This window comes from Caenorhabditis remanei, chromosome II (genome assembly GCF_010183535.1).
Source record: "Caenorhabditis remanei strain PX506 chromosome II, whole genome shotgun sequence".
Lineage (NCBI taxonomy): Eukaryota > Metazoa > Nematoda > Chromadorea > Rhabditida > Rhabditidae > Caenorhabditis > Caenorhabditis remanei.
Window position 1 is genome coordinate 19,641,177 of NC_071329.1, and position 27,179 is coordinate 19,668,355.

The following is a 27,179-nucleotide window of genomic DNA, read 5'->3' on the forward strand; positions in this document are numbered from 1 at the left end:
ATTTTGGTCTGCTAGCTCACTACAAACTACACTAGCAGAGCTAGCAGACCAATCGTTGGTCTACTAGCTCTGAATCTGTAGTTTGTAGTGAGCTTGCAGATCAAAACTCACCTTTTTAGCAGTTTCCGGTACACCTAACCTATTTCAATATTCATTTTCTGATCATCATTCCTGCTTATTTTAAAAGTGTCAAAAACTCAGAAGAAAAGGAACATAATTCCAGATTATCCCCTCTTTCTATAAGTATAAATTGTTCTCTCTGCTGATGTAATTTCGTGACCTATTTCCATAATGTAGTTTTCTATGCTCTCCTTTAATTCCTTATCAATTTTTCGTATGTTGCATTTTTCACAAAAAAGGTGATAAAAACTTTTACTTGATAATATCATTATTTTTCTGATCATTGTGGTTCCTTGGTTATGGTTTTTCTGAGTTTATGTCTGCAGAGACTGTTTATTTTAATAAAATGTGTTGTCGAATCTGAAAATTGTTGTCTTTGTTGTATCCTTTTGGTTTAGTTACAATTTTCAAGTTTTCTGGAACATTCTACCAAAGGGGCGGGGCTTAGTCTGTTCTTTCCAAGTTCTTAGAAGGATATGGTCATCCGATATATTAATTACGAGCCACTTTAAATTTTGTACCTGAGACATGAGACTCATACTCGAAAACCACAGATTCAGTACCGCTCAAACGATTTTATACTTTGGTTGGTTTCAATAGAAACTGGCCAACTTTGACAGAGTATTTCGGTGTCCCCTGATTGTCCGATAAACTCAATTTCGTATGGACTGGACAGAACAAAGCTGGACCTTTATTTTTGCAGTTGACCATTTTTTTTGTAGGGACAATATCTTGAAAGTAATAGGTCATCATCTCTGAACTCGACTAATTTCAGAGCATATTAGCGAAATTTTGGAGCTATTTCCTTTGACAACCTGTAACTTTCAAGATATTGTCCCTACAAAAAAATGGTCCACTACAAAAATGATGTGTGTTTTGCTCTGTCCAACCCATACAAAATAAAATTTGTCGGACAAACAGGTGACACCGAAATGCACTATCAAACTTAATTATTTTCCACTGTAAAAGTTGATAACCTTTTGAACGATACTCATACTGCTCTACTATTTTTGAAAAATCCTTTTGATCTGTAGTCTAGTTCAGAAAACTGTATTCCGAGCTCAAATATTTCCCATTTCATAAAAAGTGAAATTTCTCATTGTCACCTTTCTCCCCCTTCTTTATGCATGTATATTGAGTGTGACCCATCGGAAGAAAACTGATAACAGAAGTTAATATGATCATTATTTTTTTATGATCAAAGAAGATTCTAAGGTCACATTCCTGCTGGGGAATAGTTTTTGAAATTTAGCTGTTTTCTTTGGTCTGCTTATTTTTAACAACGTTTCAAACGTGGATTCCAGATGTCCACGTCATCTGCCACATCTTCAGACAACCCTCAAAAACACACAATTGGATTGATCACAGCAATATCATATACAGTTGGAGACATTGTTGGATCAGGTATAATAGTCATCTGGGTTTCCTAAACAGGCTCAAACCTGAAATATATTTTACATTAACTAGCTCGAACCACATTTTTATTTTTTCCAGGAATCTTCATCTCCCCCACATCAATATTAAACCATGCGGGATCAGTTGGTCTCTCGCTCTGCCTGTGGGCTCTTTGTGCATTCATTTCTCTTTTTGGAGCACTTTCCTACGTGGAGTTAGGGACGACAATCAGAAAATCTGGATGCGATTTTGCTTATTTGAGTCATTTCGGATGGTAAGTCCAGGTTTTGGGTCATTTTCCCGATTTTCACATTTCCAGGCGCCCCCTGGCCTCCTCCTTCATGTGGGTGTCTACATGTCTTTCCTATCCAGCAGTTCTCGCTATTCAAGCAATTTCATTTGGAGAGTATATTGTCACAGGTACGTGGGTCTGCTTGGTCTGCTTATTCACAAGTTTCCAGGACTGGACAGTTGGATTACTGTAGATGAAGACTATCGGTTTATGACATATCGATTGGTGGGATTCTCAATGTTATGTGAGTTGAGAGATGTGGAAATGATGTAGTTTGTAGTTTTCAGGGCCCCTAATGCTTCTCAATTTCTTCTCCCTGAAAAAAGTGGCGGGCGCCTTCCAAATCGTCGCCACAGCCATCAAACTCATCGTAGCATCCGTCATTATTTTCACGGGACTCTACCATATTTTAATCAAAAAACAGACCCAAAATTTTCAAAATTCATTCCAAGGATCCGATTGGAATCCGGGGAATCTGGTATTAGGTGTCTATTCTGGTCTGTTTGCTTATAATGGATGGGATGTGTTGAATTTTGGAGCAGAGGAGATCGAAAATCCGAGGAGGTAAGATTATTGAAATTTTGGTCTGCTAACTACGCTACAAGTTATACGTCTGGAGCTAGCAGACCAACTTTGACCAACTAACTTTTACTTGGTCAAAGTTGGCCTGCTACCGCCTCGTGTGTAGTTCGTAGTGAAGCTAGCAGACCAAAATAATCTTTTTCACTTTTTCCATTTTTTCAGAACCCTCCCTATCGCCGCAATCAGTGGAATCGCCATCTCAGCAACCGTCTTCATTCTGATGAATGTCTCATATTTTTCAGTTTTATCTGTTGAAGATTTCAAAAATTCTCCGGCCGTGGCAGTGGTCAGTCTTAATAGTATTACATACTCCAAATTTTTCTTAAAATTCCAGACATTTGCCGAGCGAACCCTTGGAAACTTCCACTACGCAATTCCATTTCTGATTTCCCTTCTTCTTATTGGAAGTATGAACACCACTATTTTCGCATGCAGTCGTTATATGTATTCGGGTGCCCAACAGTCTGTTATGCCTACTCCGCTACGTGGAATTCATTACGCGTCAAGGAGTCCAAGGCTAGCGGTTTTTGCGGAGGTACAGTTTGGCTGAAATTTTTTTTTTGCTAAAATGTTTTCTCCAGATTCTCATCGCAATTTGCTTGAGCTTTATCGGAAATCTCGACCAACTCATCAGTTATATGTCATTCGCTCTTTGGTCTCAAAGAACTTGTACTCAAGCCGGATTCATTTATTTCAAGCTTCGTGGCACTCTAAAATCGAAAAATAGTTTTGAAGTGCCGATTTTTGTGCCAATTATATTCTTCATCATCTGCATTGCTCTTCTAGTAATTCCTATCACTCAGGTTTGGTCTGCTAATGTTCCTAACACTACAAACTACAAGATTTCAGAACTACCACGTGGCAATCTACGGGTTGAGTATGACTGCAGGCGGAGCCCTAATTTATATAGTTTTCATTTACCCGAAAGTTCTCCCGGAGGTTTTATACAAAATCAACGATTCTATTGTAAAATTTGTACAAATTATATTTAATTGTGTCATTGAGAAATCACTGGGTAACAGCGATGAACCTCGCGAAAACGCGCTCCGTTGATACGAGAGCCGCGTCGCCTCGAACGGAATAAGCCGCGACGCGGCGGACGGCGCTGGGCGCTATGAAAAATCTGCTTTTTCCACTGAAAACATAAAAGAAAAGTGTCTGTTTTGAAGAAAAAAGTCAAAATCAACTAGAATTACATTTTCCTGTTTCAGAAAACACAATTTTTTCTATAGACTCTAAAAAATGCGACAAAGACATGACATTTAATAAAGCTTTCCGACAAGGAAAACTAAGAGAATACTCACATTTGGTAACGTTTACAACGAAAAACTATCGAACAACATCTACTTTTTTATCAAAAAAGCAAAAAAACGAAGAAAAATTAGAAAAATATAGAATAATTTATACTGAATTTTGAAGAAGCGTTGTTGATGTGAAGTTGTGCCGAAGATTTACAACTTTAGCGAAAAGACGAGGCGTAGATGATGAAATCTGAAAGTTTTATTCATGACTCTACGGGAAAACTGACTAATCGGAAGTTATACGTGGAAAAAATAACCTGAAATTTTCGCCTCGACTTGTATGTTGATTTTGTCCATTTTTCGCTGCATTAGTTGACTGAAAAAAGATTTTTTCGGTTCTGTAACAATATTTCGAACAAAAAACAAAGTAAAAGTACGAAAAGTCGGTTTTAAACGAGAAAAAATGAAGAAAATTGAGCTTTTTTGACGAAAAAACGAGCTTCGCGGCTTATCACTTGAAGGGAGCCGCGACGCGCACGCAACGCATCTCTCTCGGTGTCGATTTACGAGATTGATTTGAGGTTCATCGCTGTTACCCCGTGAGAAATACGTGGAAAACGTAGAAACGAATTCAGACGACGTTTTTTCTGAAGATTCCTCGATTTTGAAACTTAAATTATGATTTTACCTGTAATTTTTGTATTTTTGGTCAGTTTTTGATGTATTTTCGCCACGTGTAACGAAATAAATGATCTCGAATCGCTAATAAGAAGTTTTCCTAACGTCTTCTAAAAAATTCTGCAAAAAACGAGTTATGCGCAAGCAGCACGAGAAATGCGCAAGAAAATTTGTTTGCGTATTACTCGTTTTTCGAAAAATTATTCATTTCTGCAAATTTTCAGGTTAATCAACATTTTTCCGATGCTTTTTGAGGTTTTTGAGTGTGAAATCAGAATTTTCAAGTGCTGAATTTGTGTAAAACTATTAAGAAGTTCAGAAAATTGTCAAGTTGAGCTTGAAATCCTTCTCGAATTATTTGTCTTTATTTCTTTCTGTCCTGTTCTCAACATTCCTTATAAAACTTTATTTTTTCCAGATGACCACGACAATCCCACCAGATTTGATTGCAAGACTACAAAAATTCGACCAACTCATCACAAAAATCGAGGACGCCATCGAGGAGATCGATGTCGGAACCGATAAACATTTTGAGGTTCCGATTAAATAAATAAATTTTATTTCTATCCGCAAACGTTTTTTTCAGCGAAGTGCCCACGAAATGGCTTTGGTCGACTCGATGAGCATGTTTTTGATGGATAGTCTGTTATGGGCGGTGCAGGCGACGAAAGGTGGTGGAGCAGATAAAAATGAAGATCTGTTGATTGATTTGGTAAGTTAAATGAGTATTTCAAGCTGAAAATCATTAAAAAATGCTTCTTCTTCAAAATTTCTACGAAAACAACCTGCTTTTAATATTGGTCTGCTAGCTTCACTACAAAATATACATTCTGAGCTAGCAGGCCAACGGTTGGTCTGCTAGCTCTGATAGTGTAGTTTGTAATGAGCAAGCAGACCAATTTACGCTGGATTTTCCCATAGATTCCTTTTTCCAGGCCCGAACGAAACGTGTCACCGCCGACATGAAGGCGATCAACGCTCGCCAGGACGCACCACGTATCAACAAGACAGCCGCCGCCAATTTCGTGAGGAACGCTCTCTGGGAGGTACCCGAACAGGGAACATCGACGGAAACAGCTCCAGATCCGCCAGTGAAAATGGAAGAATGAATGAATAACTCGATAATAATTTGTTTTTGTTTGTATTTTCTTGTTGAGTTTTCCTTTTTCCTTTCTTTTTTCCTTTTCTCCACCAAAATTGCGATAAAATCTGCGAATAACGCAAGCGCGCCCCTTCGCACACCTCACCGATCGCCGTTGTCGTGCTGGCTTTTTGCTATTTTTCTTTCTTCGTTTCAGAAACCCCACGTGGATGTAAAACGTGTGTAAATTTTATAGAGAAATCGCCACGTGGACGATTATTGATTAATTGATGCTCTCCGAGCTCATTATCGCTGGAACACTCGTCATCAACGCGTTCGCTGTTCTCAATTTTAATTTGTAAGCGATTTTTGAGGTTTTTTCGAAAAAGAACATCTAAAATGTACAGAAAAGCTCAGAAATACATCAGAATAAAAATAAAATAACTATTTAGCAGACAAACTATAATTGTTGACTGTTTCTGTAGATTTTGATGTGTTTTTCTAATGTTTTACAAAGTTCTTGTGTTTTTTCGAGAATCTTGCTGCTAAACCTGAATTTCTTGAGTCAAAACTCGGAAAAAATCACCGGAGTTCGACGGTGGTCTGCCACTACAAACTACAGAAAAATAGCTAGCAGACCAACGCTCATTTCGTTCTGATTATAATCAATTTCACTGCTTCTTTGGAATCTTTACTATATTGTTTTCCAATTTTTTCATTTTCAGATCAAAAAGCCCAGAAAACGCATTCGGAGTCGTCGAAACCAACCAAACCGATTCGCTTGGCGATAAAATTCGTAATTTCCTGAGGTCTCTGCAATACTTCCGTGTCTTCGTTGCTATCTGGAATATCTTCATCATATTTTTGATGCTCGTCTTCTTCTCTCATTAAATACCTGATTAGCTGAAAATAAATATCAAAAATGCCCGAAGTTTTACTTCATTCAGTGAGTTTTCACTTTATTAAATGTTTATTCACACAAATCAATTTTCTTTCAGAAATATCTCTCTGGCGTACCGGCGGGACGTAAAAATGGTGCAAGAATCGCTCAAAAAACTGAAAAATCCGACGAAAAGGAGGAGAAACAGTTTGATTTCTCTAGAAAAATCAGAGAACTTCGGCTGGAACTCGAAATAAAAAAAAGAGAAGAGGAACGAATTGAGAAAGACATTGCGATTATTCTGGAGGAGAACACTATCGGTAAGTAACGAAAAAATAAAAATACAGAAAAACATAGGGAAACTGCTTATTGGTCTGCTAGCTCACTACAAACTATGAGATACAGAGCTTGCAGACCAACGTTGGTCTGCTAGCTCTTTTTGTGTAGTTTGTGTCATAGCTAGCAGACCAAAGTTATTTTTGGTTATTTTTTCATTTTTTTTTCAATGATATCAGTTTCATTTTCAAGACAGACTTTGTGCATTTCCACAAGGAAAATTCTGTAGTTTGTAGTCAATTTTCCCTCAAACTTTTTTTTCAGATGGCGGAGAACAAAATCGCTCATTCGGTCTCGCCGTGACACGTCTCAATAATCATATGCTTGTTGTCGAGAACTCCGCGAAACAATTGACAAGTGCCCTCAAGAATATCTCCAGTTTAGCTGATACTATTAGTGGAAGAGTTGGTTTTGATGGAAATATTGGAAAAATAAAGTTTTTTATTCAGGTATCCGCGTTGGACGTCGCCAAGACACGTGTGGTCGGATGTCTTCAGTTGGCTGGAGATATGAAAGATTTGGGTGAGTTTTGATTGCAAATAGACTAAAAACGGCGAAAATAAAATGAAAAGACGATGACTACAAACTAGGCAGACCAACGTCTGCTGGGCTACAAACTATAGAACGAGAACTAGCAGACCAACTCAGAGATTTTCATAAATTGGTCGATGAAAATGCTTAAAAATCCAATGCTTCTCTTTATTCATTCAGCAAGAACTCAAAATTTTAATCTTCATCTGCTAGCAATCAATTAAATCTCTAATTAAAGTTCTTTGTAATGACATCTATTTTCAGGTCACTGCGCGGAAGGTATCGACGACGCCATTCGTTCCGAGGATTTCGAAATCGCCTCTCAACACATCCATCGTTTCCTCACTCTCGATGAAGCTGTATTCCAAATCAGAGAATTCAAACAAAAGGATGCCACTGACTCAATTCGTCACAGTTATGAAATACTCTCATCTGCCAAGGACCGTCTTTCGAAAATTTTGAAATCTCGACTGACGGAAGCTGTACAGAAGGGAGATATCGCTGAAATGCAAAGATTCGTGAAGCTGTTTCCGTTGATACATGAATCTGATGAGGGGTTACAGAGATATTCTGTGTTTTTGAATCAGAAGATCGATAAATTGGCAGATGAAAATTTGGCGGTAGGTAAAGCGGTGAAAAATTCTGCGAAAAAATGTAGAAAATATGGAGGAAAGCAGCGAAATCGAGAAATTGGTCTGCTATCTCCCCTACAAACTACAGAAAAATAGCTAGCAGACCAATTTTTGAACACGAACATTCAAAAAAAGATTGTTATCTTATAGATAATGAAAGCCGGTGGAACTGATGACAATCGTCGAAACGTTCTGTATGCTGATACTCTATTCATGTTTTTCGAAGGTGTCGCCGAAATTATTGAAACAAATTTACCGGTCCTCGAACACTCGTATGGAATGGAGAAGTTGTTGGATTTTATGTTCATTTTGCAGGTAAATATATTTATATCTTAACGATTAAAAAACTATTTTAGGCCAGAATCGACGAATTCTTCCGACGACTTCTCGAGGAATTCGATACTCGTCGCCGTCTTTCTCATCTGAATCGTCTCGTCGATGACGTCATTCATAAACAGAAATCCGCAGCTTCAGAGCATTCAGAAGACGTACCAGATGCACTCGAAATCGATGCGATCGCTTCGGAAATTTGTATGATGAACTCGTCAGTGGAGATGTATTGGAGATTTATATCGAGAAGAATCGGGAAGAATAATAAGGATACTTTGGGAGAAAAAAGTGGAAATGATGAGGAAGAGGAGACTGAAGAAGCACGTTTAGAGAGGCAAAGATTGAGAAAAGAGGCGAAAGATCAGAAAATGGATCAGTTATTGAATAGAAGTAGAGTTGGAACGAAGATGCAAGAACTCATTGGAAATTACTGTCGATTAGAACATTTCTACATGCTGAAATCTGTTCAAAAAGCTATCAAATCTGATGCCAAGGAAGATGTTGGCGGATTGACGAGGTAATTAGTAGAAAATAGCGAAAAAAGTGAAATCCACGACAGGTTGATCTGCTAGCTCTACTACAAACTACATTTCTAGAGCTAGCAGACCACTGTTGGTCTGCTAGCTCTGACCTTGTAGTTTATAGTAGAGATAGCAGACCAATTAACATGTTGCCGTTTTTTTTTCACGATTTTTTGTCATTTTCGATCATATTTATGGATAATTTTAACCATATTTATTCCAGTTCTCTCATCGACGACGTCGTCTTCATCATCCGCAAATCAATTCGTCGTGCAGCTGGTTCTGGAAATGTGGATAGTGTATGTGCTACAATAAACAACGCGACAGCTCTTCTGGATACTGTAATTCATTCATCACTTCATCATAATATACAATCTGGATATGTGACATCTGCCAACTTTGCATCTGAAGCATTCACCGCGTATCAACAAGGAAAACAAGTGAAAGAGGCCGCTGAATCACAAAAAGAACAATTCTTGTTAGCAGTGAATAACTCGGCGAAACTGTCAGAGTTATTGATTGAATTACAAAAAGGATTGATATCCGAATGGTCTGGAATCAAGAGACCGCCCGTTGAGAAGAATAAATTGGAGCATTCAACGACGCAAATCGAGGAATCAGCGAAGAAATTGAGTGCATTGGCAAAGCATGGAGTGGAGGAGCTGTTTAAGAGTGCATTCAAGACGAAGATTCGACAGGGGTATGTTTTCAAACGGAACAATGTCATAATTCGGAAAAAAAATTGAAAGAAAATGAGAAATTGGTCTGCTAGCTTCATTGCTGTAGTCTTCAGCCGTTCTCTCAGAATTGTGAAGTTTTCAGCTAAAATTTCGGTTTTTCGTTACAATTAGAAAAAGAAATGAAAACAACTGAAATTCAACTTTTTCAGAAAGAAAAAGCATGAAATCAGCGAAATTTAAAAAATCTTTCTAAACTTCGTCATTGGTCTGCTAGCTCCATTGCTGTAGTTTGTAGTGGAGCGAGCAGACCAATATTGAGTTTTTTGCTTCTCTACACTATTTCCCTCTTTCTTTGTCTATTTTTCCTCCATTTTTGTTCGAAAATTCATAAATTTCCGTGTTTTCAGAGCCGACCCATACCAAAACATCGACCGTCAGATGACAATGCAAGACGTTGAATATTTTGAAGCACACGATCCATTTATGGAGAACTATCTCGCTCAAATCGATCGATTATTGGTTGAAAATGAGCCACACCTCTTCCCGGATAATTATCAAACGATTCTTCTATTCACGGCTGCCGAAATCGCTCGTCAAATCGAAGGATCCATTGCCAAGTGTCAATTCAATCGATATGGCGCATTACAATTAGATAGAGAATATCGACAGATTTGTGCTTATTTGACGAATGTTGCCGGATGGTCGGCGAGAGAAAAAGTCGCCAGATTGGGACAGGTTTGTGATGTTTTGATGAACGTTGGTCTGCCAGCTCCCTACAAACTACAACTCGGGAGCTAGCAGATCAACTATCCCCTCATCTCCAATATCTATTCAAAACGTTTTGTTTCCAGATTGTCGCGCTCCTCAATGTAGAAACAATTGAAGAAGCAATGGAAGTATGGCATAATTCAAAAGCAATGACAACATCATCCACAACTCGTACTCTTTCTCTTCCAGAAGTCCGGAAAGTTCTGTCTCTTCGAGCTGATTTCCCTACTGTAGCTATTAAATCAATTGAGTAAATATGTCTATTTTAATTTTATCATAATTTATTGTTCCCATATTTCCTCCCAAACATGTGAGCACTCTTCTCCGTCTATGGGTTCTTCTTTCTGTGGTTTTTGTTGTGATTTTTGTGTTTTTAAAAGAAAAAAAGGAGAGAATTGATGAATAATATAATTTATTGAAGTATATTTATGTGTTTATGCGATTAACTTTCGTTCATATTCTGATTTTATATTCAAAGTTAACAGAAAAATGAAAAAAAGAGGAGATTGGTCTGCTAGTTCAACTACAAACTACAATATCAAGGATAGCAGACCAATATCGGTCTGCTATCTCAAGGTTTGTAGTTTGTATTGGTGCTAGCAGACCAACACTTTAGTTGATTGAAACGATTATTTAATAGATTTTAGTAAAATTTTTTCGAGGTTAAAGAAGAAAAGACAATAATAATCAGCTGGAAATTATACAAATTCTACACAAGGTTGATATTTCGTATACCATTTCGGATGCAATTTAATATCATCATCATGCTGAAAATCAGCTGGCAAATCTCCGAAATCCTTTCGTTTGTTGAAAGCTCTCCGGATTGCCACGTGGCAAATCACTCCTCCAATTGGTTTTTTAGTTTCAAATTCGTCTTTTGTTGCTCGATGTTTACATATAAGAAATTGATCTGTGAAAATCATTGAAAAGGCGTCGACACTGATGAAAAATGAGCAGAAAATTTTGAATGAAGAGATCAAAAGTTTTAGATGATATCTTTGATTTTGGGATTCCAGTCCAATCAGGAGAATAATAGCATAAATAAGATGTAGAAGTGCAATAACTTTGACGTATAGTTTGACTCCGAATGAGAATGGCATCATTTTGACGGGAAGTCGAACATAAAGACGAGTACCAAGATTACAAAACAAAAGATAGAAGAAGACATATGCGTGGACTGCTACTGCATCAATTATTCGAATTATCTGAAATATTGTGATCTTTAAAGTCAAATTTGACGTTTTGGGAGCTTTGGTATGCTAGCTCGATCTGTGTAGTTTGTAGTCTAGCTAGCAGTCCAATTTCAGTGTTTTTCATGAAGAATCGCAAAAATTCGGAGATTTTTCAAAAAAATCAGACAAAATTGTCTATTTTTTGTTAAAAATTGACGATTAATTGATCTGAAGCTGGATTCCTCGAAAAATGTCGGAATTACTGCGACTTTTAGTCAAAAATATTGAAATTGGTTTGCAAGCTACAAACTACAAGTTCAGAGCTAATTGTTGGTTAGTGATCTCACATTTAAATCGAATCCTTTTCTTCTTTCTGTAAAAATGCAGAAAATTTGTGAATGAACACTCAAAACCATCCCGAATAATCCAAGTTGAACGTGAATTAGACTTTGAATACTTCGAAGTAAAAAGGAGACCGAAATCATCAAAATAAGGAAACATATGAGGAAAAAACAAATTGTGAATGAGAAAACTTCACTCTTCCTCTGTTCATCTTGCGACTCGTAGAATAAAAACGGATGAGAAATGAAGAAAACGAGAAATGAGTGCCAGAATATCATATTAGTATTGAATATGAATGTACGAGTGTATGAAGTCACACATTCCACATAAAAATAGATTGGACTGATGAGAAATTTCAGAATACATCTGATATAATCTCGAGTTTCGAAATATTTCAGCGATTTCTTTTGACGTGGCATTACGTTGAGTCTCTATTATCGGAATAAAAAAGTTCCGACATTTTTTACCGACGCGCAAGGTTCGCGCCACTGATCTCCGGGAACGCCCACTCATCATAAACATTTCTTCTGCAAGGGCAGGGCACAGTTTCATTGATTTCGCGGGTGAAGTTTTGTTTAAAAATACCACTTTTAAAATAAAATTTGACCTATTTCCTTTAAAATTTGATCTTTTTTCTTCAAACTTCATGGTGGAAATGAAATTTTAAAGGAAATAGGTCAAATTTTATTTTAAAAGTGGTATTTTTAAACAAAACTTCACCCGCGAAATCAATGAAACTGTGCCCTGATCTTGCAGAAGAAATGTTTATGATGAGTGGGCGTTCCCGGAGATCAGTGGCGCGAACCTTGTGCGTCGGTAAAAAATGTCGGAACTTTTTTATTCCGATAATATCCCATTCAAACCTCCCGCTCAATAATGAAGCAACGACACTCCGTTGTTACGTCATCGCGTGTTCTCAGCGTTTCGTTTCAACGGAACGGCAACGAAAGAGAGGGTTTAACGAAACCGCAACGAAACCGCAACGAAACGAAAACTGAAAATCGGTTTAACGAAACGAAAACGGAAGAAAATCTCAACGAAACGGCAACGAAACCGCAACGAAACGAAAACTGAAAATCGGTTTAACGAAACGAAAACGGAAGAAAATCTCAACGAAACGGCAACGAAACCGCAACGAAACGAAAACTGAAAATCGGTTTAACGAAACGAAAACGGAAGAAAATCTCAACGAAACGGCAACGAAACCGCAACGAAACCACAACGAATCGGAAATCAATCGATAGTGTCCCTAAACTTTGCGCGAATGTCAAAACGAAGCTCTGTTGAAATAATATTTTTTTAGTAATGTTTTTCCAGTTTTTTTAAATAAAATTTTCCGTAGAGTTTTCAGCGAGAAAAATTAATGCTGCGAACAAAATTAGTTTAACTTTTTCAGGTAGCCGTGCACTAATGGAACAAAATCGCAGAAAACTGTTGTCACAACCTTTTCTGTCAGAAACCAAATGAAAAAGGTGACGACGTCGAATATCGAGTATTTAACTAATATTCTTTTTCAGGCTAGTCGCTGCTCTCAGTCAGGATGGAAGTTCAGAGGTTAATTTTTAGAACCTCCTTTCCGACATCACCAAGTTCGCTGGGATTGTTTTCGACAAGGTACAGAGAGCACTGTATAGATACTTAAAAATTTGTGTAATTTGTTTTCAGTATTGAGTTACGACGCTTCGACATTGTCACACTCAACATACAGCAATTCGTCAATGAGGAAGTCTACGAGTTGTTTATTTGAGTTGTTTACGCTGATGTTTACGCTGAGGTTTACGCTGATGTTTACGCTGAGTTGTTTATTTTGGTCTGCTAGCTCAAAATATGTAGTCTATAGTGAGCTAGCAGACCAATAGGCGTTTCGAACTTTTTTTTTCGATTTTTCAATATAAAAAGTTATAATCTTTATAATTTCCTCTTTCTGTGGTTTTTGTTGTGATTTTTGTGTTTTTAAAAGAAAAAAAGGAGAGAATTGATGAATAATATAATTTATTGAAGTATATTTATGTGTTTATGCGATTAACTTTCGTTCATATTATGATTTTATATTCAAAGTTTACAGAAAAATGAAAAGAGAGGAGATTGGTTATGTGTTTATGCGATTAACTTTCGTTCATATTATGATTTTATATTCAAAGTTTACAGAAAAATGAAAAGAGAGGAGATTGGTCTGCTAGTTCAACTACAAACTACAATATCAAGGATAGCAGACCAATATTGGTCTGCTATCTCAAGGTTTGTAGTTTGTATTGGAGCTAGCAGGCCAACATTTTGCGTTGATTGAAACGATTATTTAATAGATTTTAGTAAAAATTTTTCGAGGTTCAATAAGAAAAGTCGAGAAATTTTAATAAGCCGTACACGAAGGTTGATATTTCGTATACCATTTCGGATGCAATTTAATATCATCATCATACTGAAAATCAGCTGGAAGATCTCCCAAATCCTTTCGTTTGTTGAAAGCTCTCCGGATTGCCACGTGGCAAATTGTTCCTCCAATTGGTTTTTTAGTTTCAAAATCTTCTCTCGTTTCTCGATGTTCACAGAGAAGATATTGATCAGTGAAAATCATTGAAAAGGCGTCGACACTGATGAAGAAAGAACAAAAGATAAGAAATGAAGAGATTAGAATTTTCAAATGATAATTATGGTTGTTGGATTCTAGTCCAATTATGAATGCAATTGCGTAAATTAGATGAACAATTGCAATAACTTTGACATATTGCTTGACTCCGAATGAGAATGGCATCATTTTGACGGGAAGTCGAATATAGACACGAGTACAAAGATTAAAGAAAATAATATAGGAGAAGATTAATATCCAGATCGATACTGCATCAATAATCCGAATCGTCTAAAATTTGTTTCACTTTGAAAGGGACAAACATCACGGAAAATTGGTCTGCTAGCTTCACTACAAACTACAAAGCTAGCTAGCACACCAATTTTTGTGAATTTTTAAAAAGCAATTTTTCTCATAATTCTCAACGATTTCCGTAGTTTAGCGGTGTTTGCAAGCTGAATTATACTTTTCACATAAAAAATTAACTATGGAATCAGCGTGGATTGAACAATAACAACGACTAGTTGTTTTGTTTTCCTCTTTTAAAAAAATTGATTTCAGTGAATCAGTAAACTCACATTTAAATCGAATTCCTTTCTTCTCTCTGCAAAAATGCAAAAAATCTGTGAATTAACACTCAAAACCATGCCAGATAATCCAATTCGAACTTGTGTTAGACTTTGAATTTTTTGAGGTAAAACTGGGGAAATTAGAAGTAAAAGAAATAGGAAAACTGAGAATGAAAGGAGATAATATGAGAAAATTTGATTTTCTCTCATTTCTTCTACCGAATTGTAAAATAAATACGAAAACGAAATAGAACAAATGGGTAGTAGGTGCCAGAATGCTATATTAGAGTTGAACATGAATATTCCTGTATACGAAGCCAATAATTCCATGCAAAAGTAGATTGGACTGATTAGAAATTTTAGAATACATCTGATATAATCTCGAGCTTCGAAAGAATTTATTGAAGCTCTCTGACGTGGCATTTTATTGAGTCTCTATGCCATTCAAATCTGCCGCTCGATACTAGAGCAACGACACTCCGTTGTTACGTCATCGCGTGTTGTATATTTTGGTCTGCTAGCTCAGTATATATAGTTTGTAGTGATCTAGCAGAGCAATAGGCGTTTCGAACCTCGTTCAGTCTTTTGTCGATTTTTCAATGAAAAAAGTTATAATCTTTGATATTTTCAGAAATCGAACAACGTCGTCGTACGACGCGTCGTCTCGTCGATCCCGAAGGAATAAATTTATTGTTTATTTTCGATAAATAAATTAGTAAAACTGTTCATTCTGGAATTTCGGTTGTTTTTTTAATTGTTATGCGATTAACTTTCGTCAATATTATGATTTTTACAGGAAAAACTTGAGAAAAGTTCGGAAATAACACTAAAAACGGAGGAGGAAAGAGTATTGGACTGCTAGCTCCATTATCGTAGTTTGTAGTCAAGCTAGCAGACCAATATTTAATTCCCAAATTGCTATTTCTGAATTCAGCTTATTCGTAAGCGTTACATTCGCTTTTCAGAGAAATTCCTCCCATTTTCATGCCAGAACGTAAATTGGTCTGCTAGCTGAACTACAAACTATACGAGAAGAGATAGCAGACCAACGTTGGTCTGCTAGCTCAAAACAAATAGTTTGTAGTGAGCTAGCAGACCAATTAGCGTTTTGCTTCGTTTTAACCGGATTTGCCGAGTTTTCCCAAATTATCCTTTATTGAAACACTACAAAAGTGAAATAATCAGACCGAAAGTAATCAATTTTTTACAATCCCTTCAATCGATTACTATTTTTGAATTGGCAGTTCTCCGGGTCGTATTCCTCCTCCAATCTCGCTTTGAGCTCATCCTCATGCTCTTTTCCACGTACTTCTATCACCATTTTGACACGTTGCGATGACATATCGTTACGCATAAATGCACGTTCCTGTAGAAATAGAATCGTGTGGCGAAATTGCAATAAAGTGGGCGGAGCCTCAAAACCTACCAAATACAAATCTCTGACATTTCCGCTCAACTCTCCCACCAATCCAGTCAACTTTGATAAGCCACCCGGCTTATCCGGTATGATTACAGAGAGACGAATCACGCGGTGATCATAAGCAAGACCTGTGAAGCGTTTGTAGTTTGTAGTCATCTAAGCAGACCCTACCTCTCTCTATGCATCTACCCAACGAAGTACTGTCGATGTTTCCACCCGACAAAATCGAAACCACATTTTTTCCCTTCAAATGTGACAGTTTTCCCGATAAAATTGCTCCGATTCCAATAGCTCCGGCTCCTTCGCACACCACCTGAGGAAAAAATGGGTCTGCTTATTTTAAGCAGCGCCAGAAATTAGGAAATTAGCCTCACTTTCTCATTCTCAATCAAACGAAGAATAGCAACGGCAATGTCGTTTTCAGCCACACTTATCACTCGATCCACTTTTCCTAAATTCTTGGTCTGCTTAGAGCACTTCCAAAATTGGTCTGCTTAATGAAACCCACCTATCATCGATGCGAACGCATTAACTCCCGCATTAGGCACCGCCAAACCGTCTGCCAATGTAGGACGAGTCGGTGTGTAGACCGGATGGCCTGCTTGGAGGGATTTCTGTGGGAAATGTAGTATTTGTAGTCTTGTTGGGTCTGCTTACCACAATAGCTTGACACGTCTCACTAACCACTCCAATCACTTCAGTACTTGGAGAGAGCGCTTTCACAGCGGTTGCCACTCCTGGAAGCATTTGGGGATTTAGGTCACGCTTAAGTAGGCCACGCCTATCTAGATTCCGCCCATTTTGTAGTGTCGGCTCGAAAACCAGGAAAAAGTGACTTCAGTTAAAAGAAATCGAAAATGTTGGTCTGCTAGATATTGATTTGTAGTTTGTGTTTGAGCTAGCAGACCAACATGTGTTCCTATCGTTTTCATTGGTTTTCTATACATTTTTCGCGAAAACAATAGTTTTTTAAAACATTTTCTCAATAGTTTTCGGCAAAAGTTCCAAGAAAATCACAATTTTGGCCTCCTACCTGCAACAAGTCCACCACCACCAACGGGTACCAAAATAGCATCAGGCATCGGACACTCCTCTAAAATCTCCAATCCCACAGTCCCCGCCCCCGCTAGAATATCATAATGATCGTATCCGTTGATGTACGTTCCTTGGTTATCATGAGCCAATTGTAAAGCGATTTCACGACTCTCCGCTATGTCATTTCCCTGGAATGAAATAGAGCTGCTTATTTGTGGAGCTGCTTAGAGAAGGAATACCTTCACTAGGATATTGGCGCCCAGTTCTTGGCAACGATTGATTTTCATAAGAGGTGCGATGATAGGCATCACTACGTTTACCTGGAAATGGAGGAACTGACTTTGGGTCTGCTTAAATACTTCCCGGTCTGCTTATCCTAAGCCTCACCTCTACCCCCAATTGCTTCCCATGCAACGACAGAGCCAATGCATGATTCCCGGCGGACGCTGCATAGACGCCCGCCTTCTTTTTCTCCTCCGTCAAATTCTGAAGTGCATAACGGGCGCCTCGTTCCTTGAAACTTCCAGTGTCCTGAAGGGGCGTGGCTTAGAAAGGGGCGTGGCTTATAGAGGCGGAGCCTAAGTACCTGATTAACTTCCATCTTCAGGAAGACATTCATATCGAACAGTTTCGAAAGACACCGAGATTTTCGGCAATCCGTACGAACTACACCTCCCTGAAAAAAAGGGGCGTGGTTTTCCTTTTTCATTTTTGTCTACCTGAATCCGATGATGAGCCATCGAAATATCACCGAATTGCAAAATTTTCGGTTTTTCTGGGTCACAAAATTGATCCTTTAACGTGAAACTCGCCACGTGGCGACGTGAAATTTGATCTAGAACTTTGACGTGGCATTAATTTTGAATTCGACCTACAAAAAATCGATTTTTGCAACGTTTTTCGGAGCATTATTGAGCCGAGGACAGACGAGTAGAAGAAATGTTTCGAGAGGAAATGAATTTATTTATTTAATTTGCAAAAAAATTATCAAGAATTGCCACGTGGCTAGTCGAATTAAGGATGCGCCCAAATTGATGATGTGGCACGATCGTTCTGTTGATTTTGGATAGGTTCCAAATAGACACTGTTTCGGCGGGAATTTGAAAAATTTTGGGAATGACGATTTGATGGGGAGACGTGGCAGGTGGAGAGACCTGAAATAATTGAAAAATCTAACCAGTTTCAAGTGAAGATTAGCTTTTTTGACGAGAAAAATCAAGTTGGTCTGCTAGCTCTCTACAAACTACAAGTTTAGAGCTAGCAGACCAACGTTGGCATGCTAGCGCGTTACTGTAGTTTGTAGTGAGCTAGCAGACCAAAAGGTGCTGTCAGTGGTTTTTCAGTTGCTTTTTTGCGGTTTTCCGAGAATTACAGTCTGGTTTTCTGATTTTTGCGAAGAGACCCATATTGTTTAGTAAAAATTGCTAACTTGTCGGATTTTCTGATTTCTGAACGTCAAAAACATGTGTTGGTCTGCTAGCTCAACTACAAACTACAAGATTGGAGCTAGCAGACCAGTCTCATAATTTTCCAGTTAGTAAGCATTCACCTTGCACGCTCAATGGATCAGGCATCATCATCTGACTTCTTGTCAAAAATCCACGTGGCAAATCCATTTTCAAATTTTTCTTTCGTTTCCATTTCGAAGTCAAAAAGTAGATCACAGTGCCAACAAACATCAGAAACGTCAAAATACACATAACAACTACAGTAATTGCCACGTAGGCAGGTACACGTGGCATTTGGAAGAATTTCCATGTGGAACTATCTCCAGAATACTCGACGTCGTCTTTAAATAGACGTCCGGATTCTGAAATCGCCACGTCATCAGCAGTCACTAATTCCACCGGGTGTACTGTAGTTGGCTTTTGGGTGAACGTCTCCAACGCCAGAGATAGTTTTTGGGGTTTTATGTAGTCGTCGAGAAGATTTTGAAGCTGTTTTTGTGAGCCGGATTCAGAAGATGATGACGTGGCACCGTGTTGTTCGAGAATTTTTCGACGGAATGACGTGGCGAATACAGCTTCTTGGAGACGGTGACGGAGATCTGACATGGATGAATCCACGATTTCACGTAGAAGTTCATCTAAGACCACTGCGTCGATCTATAAAAAGGCCAGCTTAGAGATTAAAAAATGTAGAAAAAGTAGTTGGTCTGCTAGCTGAACAAATGTAGTTTGTAGGTTGAGCTCGAAAACCCGGAAAAATAAACTTCAAGTGAGAGAAATCGAATATTGGGTATGCCAGCTCACTACAAACTACATGAAAATAGCTAGCAGACCAACGTTGGTCTGCTAAATACTGATTTGTAGTTTGTGTTTTAGCTAGCAGACCAACATGAGTTCCCTATCTTTTTTAGTGATGTTCTACTTATTTTCGCGCAAAAAAAGATTTGTTTTACATTTTCTCAACTGTATTCGGCAAAAATTCCGAGAAAATCGAAATTTTTAAGTGAGAGAATTTCGAACAAAAAGAAAAATGGTCTGCTAGCTCTCAAGTTTGTAGTTTATAGTGAAGCTAGCAGACCAATACATGTAATTTTGGCTTTTTCATTGGTAATCCGTTTATTTTTTGCTATACTATTAAGTTTTTGGCTACTATAACACGATTTTGCTTCACATCTAAAAAATATTCCCAAAACTATACCACTCACCTGTGAAGCAGTGGATCCCATTGATATCAAACATGAAGAGAGAATAAATAGAATAAAAGAAAAGTATTTCATCTTCAGAAGTTATAAGTACAGTAACCTGTAAGGTCAAAAAAGAAAAAACTAACCGAATAGAGCGATCCATCCCCTTTTTATACCTAACCTTAGACAGGTGTTATCTCTTCCAAAAAACCCATCTGCCATTTTTCCCAACGTCTTATTCTTTTGTTTATTCAGAAGACTTTTTCTCTTTTTCACGCAACACCGACATCCGATATGTGATATCTTTGCGTTCTCCTCGCAGCAGGTTGTCACCTTTTCTTGACTAATTTACTCTCATGTTTTATTTGTTCTACTGATTGATGAGGTGGTAATGTTATGGGGGTAAGGGCAGGTGGTCTGGCTATCCTGGACGAGGACAATTAGTAAAAACACGGAAAAAATGAGAGATATTGATGAAAAATTATATTTTTATGCGTTGGTCTGCTAGCTCCATGTTTGTAGTTTGTAGTCTAACACATTAAGCTAGCAGACCAATATCTAGTTGGCTTCAATATCCATTATTATCAAAAAGAAACCTCTGAATTTTCTTTTATTTTCAAAAATTTCGTAACGTTCTTGCTTGATTCTTCAAAATATTGACTTTTTCGCTGTAAAATTGTAAAATTCAGGGTTTTGTAAGGAAAAAAACAGAAACAGAGATTTCTATGCGATTTTTTCTCCTCGAATTTTACTCAATAAGTACTTATTTTCCATAAAAATCTATTTTTCTATCACAAAAGAAAAACTAATTTCAAATTTCCCTCTCTTTTTCCTTCAGTACGACACTCCGCTATCCCGTGAGTGCGTGTTGTTTATCGTAAATCTACCCCATTTATTTTCACTTCCAATCCATTTTTGTCTCTTTTCACCGATTTCTTCTCGATTCTTTTTATTTTTTGAGTAATTTTCAGAAATGGAGACGCCCGAACTATCCGAAGATGTGCTCCCGATGTCAAACGCTTTCAAATTGCTGGTAAAAGTTCAATTTTTGGGAATCCCATCACTAAAAAATTAATATCTTTCAGTGTGACGACTCTACGCCAAAAATGAACAAAAAAGAAGTTGAAAGACATCGTCAGACAGCGAAAAAGATCAAAAATGATATAGAATCGGCCAAAATTAATCTAGAAATCGAGGTTTTTGCTAGGAAAACAGAAAAATTAATATTTTATAAATTTCAGTACAAAAACTTGGACTTCTGGACAGAACACGACATCAAACATCCTCTCCATCATCTTCAGAAGGCTATAGATGCCACGTCATCAAGTGTTACTCAGTTTAAATGGGTCAAACCTTCAAAAATCACAATTTCGGATCAAGTTTTCGTCGAAATGCCATCAGAGCTACTAGGAAATCGAGACTTTCTCAATTTAACCTATCCAACAAAACGAGCTCATTTCCTCTGCTGTATCGCAAAAATTCTGTCGAAAAACCACGCGAAAATCCACTTTGCGGCTGGTGGAATCCATCAGGATGACCCGATTTTCCCGGATTTGATTGTGGATGGTAGGCGTGGCTGCCACGTTAATAAAATACGTGGATTTTTGCAGGAATTCGAATTGGAATCTATTGTTCGGACGTGGCAAAACCGAAGAGATTCGCACCGAATATCGGAAATTTGAGACCGGCGACAGTGTTCGGAGAGAAGTTGTTCAAAGGTAGAACAAAAATAAATTTCGTGTTGAAAATACGGGAAAATGTTGAAAAGCTAGCAGAAAGAATACCAGAAAGCCGTAATTTTCAACAATTTAAAAATGTTGGTCTGCTAGCTCACTACAAACTACAAAATGGGCATAATAACTGGAAAAAACTATAACAAATGTGATTTCTAGACGAAAAAATATAATTTTTAACACCAATTTTCATTCAGGAGTCGAAATCGCCACTCCACGATTCAATCAACGTATGCTATGGTCAGTTCTAGAGTTGGATCTGTATCAGGAGTTGGAAAAGACTATGAAGGTAAGAAAATAGCAGTTGAATCAGAAAAAACTTCCTTTTTGATCGAATTTTCATTAAAAATCATTAGAACGTCTCCAAATTTCGCTGTTTTCATTCTTTTCCCATCGATTTCGAGATATATCTCCCTGCTTTCAGACTCATCCAACTGCTCGTTTGGCTCTTCATCTTCTCCAATCTCTCCTTGAAAACCGTCATCTCACCCACGCATTCTCCAAAATCGTCACAACTGCGCGTGTCGTTCGTCTCATTAAAAATGGAGAAATCACTGAGAAACAGGAGATTCTCACTGTTTTGAGAGCGATTTTCAAAGATTTTAGTGAGTAAAGCGATAATAACCGCAGGAAATTGCAATAATCATGAAAAAATAGCAAAGAATCTTCAAGTTAGGAGAGTTGGTCTGCTAACTCACTACAAACGTTGGCATGCTAGATCTGATTGTGTAGTTTGTAGCGAGCTAGCAGCCCAATATCAGTCTGAACCAGTTTCTATTATTTTTATCGATTTTTGTAGCTTTTGGGTGCGATTTTCAAAGATTTTAGTGAGTAAAATTACTCCATTTGATAAAAAGCGCAGGAAATTGCAAGAATCACGAAAAAATTACAAAAATGTTACAGTTGGTCTGCTAGCTCACTACAAACTACATAACTGGAGCGAGCAGACCAATGTTGGACTGCTAGCTCATTCCTGTAGTTTGTAGTGAGCTAGCAGACCAATATCAGTCTTTTATAATTTTTGTCGAATTTTTAGCTTTTCAGATTAAAATTATTGATTTTTCAGTAACCTGGTCACTTGATGATGTGGAACACATGGATGTCGATGAAGAAAAACTGGAAGATGATGTGGAAAAGGAGTATTCTCAGAATTTCGACGTTAATCTCATCTGGAGACATTTGAATATTGCATCGAATATCACAAAGAATCAAATGGCTAGAGTATGCGAGAATTCTAATAAAATACTTTAAAAAATATATTTTTAGATGAAAAAAGAGCTCGCCACGTGTTATCCGTTGCTCGGACAAGTCTACACATTCGATCCAATTTTTATTGAGAAATTCCCAGTTTTTGCACAATATGACCATGTTTCCAGGTAGGGGAGGCTCCGTAATAAAAATTTAATCAAAAACAGTAAGAAATGACGGAAAACAAGATTTTGGTCTGCTAGCTCAATACAAACTACAATAATGGAGCTAGCAGACCAACATTGGTCTGCTAGATACTTGAGCGTAGTTTGTAGTGAGATAGCAGACCAATTCTTCAATTTCCGCTAATTTTCAGACTCCACGTGAACGTCTCCCAACTTCTTCCGATTCTCGGTGAATTCGGATGTGACTCCGTGGATAATCGTGACGTCATCAGTCAATTCATCAAAAGTTTAGAGCGAAAAATCCAGCAAACCATGTCAGAGAGATACGAATTCATCGGAATTCATGAAATTACTGAAGACTTGAAAACCACGTGGCAACTCACTGACTACGCGTCACAGGAACGTCAGAAGACGTTTTTGATTGGATTCAGAATCACTTCGCAATGGAAGAATCCGTTGACTGTCGGACCATCTGCACAGACTAATGAGGCGAAAGGTGAGGAAAAAACAGTCGAAAAATGTTGAAAATTCAGATTGGTCTGCTAGCTCCACTACAAACTAAAAAACCGGAGCTAGCAGACCAATTTCAAAAATTTTAATTTTCAGTCAATTTTTTCAGAATTCCGTGAATTATGGAAGGGAAGCAGTGAACTTCGCAAGTTCGCCGACACACGTATCTGCGAATGTGTCGTTTGGGCGGAGAAACCATCGGAAAAGGTTCCGCGGGCTGTTTTGCAATTTGTGCTGCAAAAGTAGGTCAAAAATAAATTTTTCGAACTAATTGTTTTTGATCTACCCCTCTACTATTTCCAGAATGTTCGATCTACCAGCCACATGTCTCTCGTGGAGATCACTGACAACTACATCTACGTCAGCAGAAAGTGATCAGCAACACGAGAAGAAGAGCCAAGAGGCTGTATTCAAAGCATTCACTGATTTGAGTACTGTGTTGAGAGGACTCAAAGGAATTCCTCTAATGATCACTAATGTTCATGGAGTTAGTGGTTATTTGAGAGGCACTGAGGTTGGTTTTCAAGAGAAATTGTTGCAAACGATGAGTTCGAAAATTAGATATAACTATTCACGACATGAAAACTCAAATTTTCAACAGTTTTCCAGTTTTGGTCTGCTAGCTCACTACAAACTACATGACAATAGCTAGCAGACCAACTTTTGTCTGCTAGTTACTGACCAACACGTGTTACCTACCATTTAGAAGCTATTAAATCGAATTTCTGGCGATTTTTTAAAACATTTTCTCCTCTGAAAATACGATTTTGATTTGGAACTGACTGAAAATCCACAACGCTACCAGAAAGAATACCAGAAAGCCGTAAATTTCAACAATTTAAAAATGTTGGCCTGCTAGCTCACTACAAACTACAAAATCGGAGCTAGCAGACCAACATCACTAGAGCGTATTTTCTAACCATATTCTAATTTCTATTTATTCTCCCGAGTCTTATTTTCTTTCCAGCCCGCCTATCCATCAGTCTTCGCTGCCACGTCATCAAACAAGTCAACCGACAATCACGCTCTCCCAGAAAACGGAAAAATTCCGTTGTACTCTCCGGCTGTCACTGTTCACATCAAATTAGAATATTCTGGAAAATGGGGAAACGATGTGGAGGCAATCAGACGGTTGACGTCTTCTCTTTATGTTAAGGTGAGACTACAAACTACAAAAGAAAGAAATTAGCAGACCAATGAGAGCAAGTATTGGTCTGCTAGCTATCATATAAACTACAAACTACAAAGTCAAGAGCTAGCAGACCACTATTTAATTTTTTCTGCAGATCGCCGAGAAACTCCGCACGGTGCACAAACTCACCGCCGTTCCAACAATCGATCAATTATTCGTATTAAAATCTGGAATTGTGTTCAAAATTGTCGTTGTCAACGATCGAATTATGACGATTTTGGAGGAGGAAGTTCAGAAATTGAAGGATTCTGGAGCCACGAGAATTGAGAGTTCAATTCAGGGAATGCGATTGGCGATGTGGAAGAAAAAGTAGACATTTTCTATTTGTCTTCTTTTTTAAAGTAATTTTTATGAATTTCAATTACAGATTCGTCGCTGAACCACTTCTCCAAATGTCTCTTCAATCCTTCTCAACGAGTCACAAATTCTTCGGATCCACTGTACAATTATTCAAAAAGTATTCAATTTTCTTCCATTTTTTGTCTGAAAACTCCTTTTTTATCAAAATTCATCTAAAAATGAACAATTTTCCAGATGGCTGGGTTCGAAATTGCTATCCGGACACCTCAATGATCATGTCATCGAGCTATTGGTGGTGGCTGCAATCAGTAAGAGAGGAAGTGTCGAGCCGCAGTGAGTTTATACCAGAAGAACGATAGAAATCACTCTAAAACTCACTTTTTTGCACTAAAAATCGTTGTTGGTCTGCTAGCTCACTACAAACTACAAATCTGGAGATAGCAGACCAATATTTTTCAGTCGAACTTTTTGCATTTTTCGATAAGATTTTGTTTGAAAGGAAAAATTAATTTAAATCTTCTTTTTTTCAATTTGATAGTCCTTTTTTGGAAAATTCGCGATTTCTCACTGTGAAACCCACTTTTTTTTCACTACAATTGATTGTTGGTCTGCTAGCTCACTACAAACTACAAGGTTGGAGCTAGCAGACCAATATTGAAAAACTCGGTTTTCAGTCAAATTTTTCGCAGTCTTCAATGATAATAAGTGCCTTTTTCATTCATTTTTTCCAGATCCACGTGGTCTTCGTTCTCCCGTCTGCTCACTCTCCTCTGCACTCATCCATGGTCTTCGCGCCCACTCGTTGTCGATTTCGGACTGAAATCATGGACAGAAGAAGAGAGATCGAAACTCGAAGAGAAATTCATAAAAATGCGTCCAATTCTCCCGCCGATGGTTGTCATTCATGAGGAAGATCAACTCGGATCCAAATTTACACGTGAAAATCCACAGGGAATCGTTTTGAATCGATTAGTTGCTGTTGCAAAGGAGGCGTTGAAACTCATGGAAAAACAGACGACCGGAGAGAAATCTATCGATTTAGAGGTGATTTTTGAGAAGAAAAGGCTTGAATTATTGTGAAAACGCGCTGAAGGAGCCCCAGTTTTCCCTAAATAAGGCAGCAACTCATCCGGAACAGCTTTTGACAGAAAGAATAGAACAAATTAGCGAAAAATGTAAATTGGTCTGCTAGCTCACTACAAACTACAAACCAAGAGCTAGCAGACCAACTCTCTTAATTTGTTGATTTTTTGTGGTTTTTCCAGAATTTTGCGCTTGTGCTCCTTTGACGCGTTTTTATTGCTGCCGATGAATTCTCTATTTCCTCATTTTCAGACCTCCCTGCTCACTGAAAATCTCGCTCCATACGACGCGATCATCAACTTGGAACCAGCAGCCGTCGTCAGAAAGAAGGCTCTCATGGAGAGAAGACCGTTACCGGAAAACTCGAAATTCCAACACAAAATTCCAGTTGTCGAGTTGGATCCGGTTGATGAACTCGTCTATCAGCTCAATAATAGTTTCCAGTCGGTAAGAAGGCGTGGCCTCGTTCATGGGCGAAGCCTATCAATACAAATGTGTTATTCAGGTCGCCATGTTCTTCTACAATAAATACGGTGGTCATCATATTGGAGTGATGTTCAAACCACAAGAAGAAGAGGTTCCGGCAAAGGTGAGGAAGATTGGTCTGCTAGCTCCCGCTTTGTAGTTTGTAGTTAGCTAGCAGACCAAAGTGCACTAGCGTCGTAAATCGATATATTTCACTATGAAATTCGTGTTTCTAAACCACAAACTAGAATTTGAGAACGAGCAGTCCAATTTTTGGATAATGAAATTTAGAAATAATTTATTTTCAGATATCCCGTTGCGCTCTCCACAAATCGATATCCGATTCGGCACTCCGTCTGAACCGTGCCGAAATTCTCGAAAATATTCTAATTTTGGGACAAGGAATTGTCGGTGACGTGGAATTGAAGAAGCAGTAGAACCGAAGTGTGCTTGTTAACTTTTTTATTGGTTTTTTTTGTTCATTTTCGTTGTTATTGTTACTTTCTTTACACAAACTTTTATAATCAAGTTATTTTTATACAGTAGAAAAAGCATCAAACTCAGAGAAAATTTGAAGCCATTTTTGAAGTGAGATTGACAAAACAGCGGCAAGAAAAGCACGTGCGCCCCTGCATTCATAATTAAAAGGGCGGAATTCGAGGCGTTGGTCTGCTAGCTCCACTACAAACTACATACATCGAGCTAGCAGGCCAAAATTTT

At 38.0% G+C, this 27,179-nt stretch overlaps 6 protein-coding genes and 1 pseudogene across 7 annotated transcripts; 4 read left to right on the forward strand and 3 right to left on the reverse strand.

The window, feature by feature from the left end:
• Window positions 1-1,424: 1,424 nt before the first annotated feature.
• GCK72_008074 (uncharacterized protein) lies at window positions 1,425-5,417 on the forward strand (the record flags this gene model as incomplete). The annotated part of the gene is made up of 11 exons (XM_053726631.1): window positions 1,425-1,524; window positions 1,615-1,789; window positions 1,835-1,935; window positions 2,095-2,371; window positions 2,552-2,675; window positions 2,724-2,924; window positions 2,971-3,192; window positions 3,239-3,328; window positions 4,727-4,843; window positions 4,895-5,020; window positions 5,244-5,417. The coding sequence occupies 11 exons, from the start codon at window positions 1,425-1,427 to the stop codon at window positions 5,415-5,417; spliced, it is 1,707 nt and encodes a 568-aa protein (XP_053590825.1).
• Window positions 5,418-5,679: 262 nt separating this feature from the next.
• Window positions 5,680-6,280, forward strand: GCK72_008075 (uncharacterized protein; the record flags this gene model as incomplete). The annotated part of the gene is made up of 2 exons (XM_053726632.1): window positions 5,680-5,747; window positions 6,115-6,280. The coding sequence occupies 2 exons, from the start codon at window positions 5,680-5,682 to the stop codon at window positions 6,278-6,280; spliced, it is 234 nt and encodes a 77-aa protein (XP_053590826.1).
• A 31-nt stretch (window positions 6,281-6,311) lies between these two features.
• Window positions 6,312-10,321, forward strand: GCK72_008076 (uncharacterized protein; the record flags this gene model as incomplete). The annotated part of the gene is made up of 10 exons (XM_053726633.1): window positions 6,312-6,335; window positions 6,388-6,589; window positions 6,870-7,009; window positions 7,055-7,127; window positions 7,401-7,756; window positions 7,919-8,070; window positions 8,130-8,615; window positions 8,843-9,319; window positions 9,707-10,034; window positions 10,151-10,321. 10 exons carry the CDS (start codon window positions 6,312-6,314, stop codon window positions 10,319-10,321), a joined length of 2,409 nt encoding a protein of 802 aa, XP_053590827.1.
• On the reverse strand, window positions 8,834-12,000 carry GCK72_008077 (annotated as a pseudogene). The gene is made up of 3 exons: window positions 11,773-12,000; window positions 10,803-11,272; window positions 8,834-8,951 (listed from the first exon to the last, which is right to left on the reverse strand). Coding segments are annotated over exons 1-3 (816 nt in total).
• Window positions 12,001-13,931: 1,931 nt separating this feature from the next.
• On the reverse strand, window positions 13,932-14,333 carry GCK72_008078 (uncharacterized protein; the record flags this gene model as incomplete). The annotated part of the gene is made up of 1 exon (XM_003105786.2): window positions 13,932-14,333. One exon carries the CDS (start codon window positions 14,331-14,333, stop codon window positions 13,932-13,934), a length of 402 nt encoding a protein of 133 aa, XP_003105834.2.
• Window positions 14,334-15,920: 1,587 nt separating this feature from the next.
• On the reverse strand, window positions 15,921-19,845 carry GCK72_008079 (uncharacterized protein; the record flags this gene model as incomplete). Its single annotated transcript, XM_003105689.2, has 13 exons — window positions 15,921-16,082; window positions 16,143-16,264; window positions 16,308-16,449; window positions 16,511-16,587; window positions 16,645-16,750; window positions 16,794-16,873; window positions 17,170-17,359; window positions 17,411-17,491; window positions 17,559-17,702; window positions 17,758-17,847; window positions 17,891-18,006; window positions 18,721-19,276; window positions 19,825-19,845. 13 exons carry the CDS (start codon window positions 19,843-19,845, stop codon window positions 15,921-15,923), a joined length of 1,887 nt encoding a protein of 628 aa, XP_003105737.2.
• A 931-nt stretch (window positions 19,846-20,776) lies between these two features.
• GCK72_008080 (uncharacterized protein) lies at window positions 20,777-26,896 on the forward strand (the record flags this gene model as incomplete). Its single annotated transcript, XM_053726634.1, has 19 exons — window positions 20,777-20,836; window positions 20,889-20,999; window positions 21,045-21,369; window positions 21,414-21,521; window positions 21,734-21,825; window positions 21,961-22,141; window positions 22,603-22,757; window positions 22,803-22,912; window positions 23,101-23,405; window positions 23,529-23,661; window positions 23,723-23,933; window positions 24,387-24,575; window positions 24,706-24,920; window positions 24,979-25,068; window positions 25,146-25,244; window positions 25,643-25,955; window positions 26,247-26,441; window positions 26,500-26,583; window positions 26,768-26,896. The coding sequence occupies 19 exons, from the start codon at window positions 20,777-20,779 to the stop codon at window positions 26,894-26,896; spliced, it is 3,105 nt and encodes a 1,034-aa protein (XP_053590828.1).
• Between the last annotated feature and the right edge of the window lie 283 nt (window positions 26,897-27,179).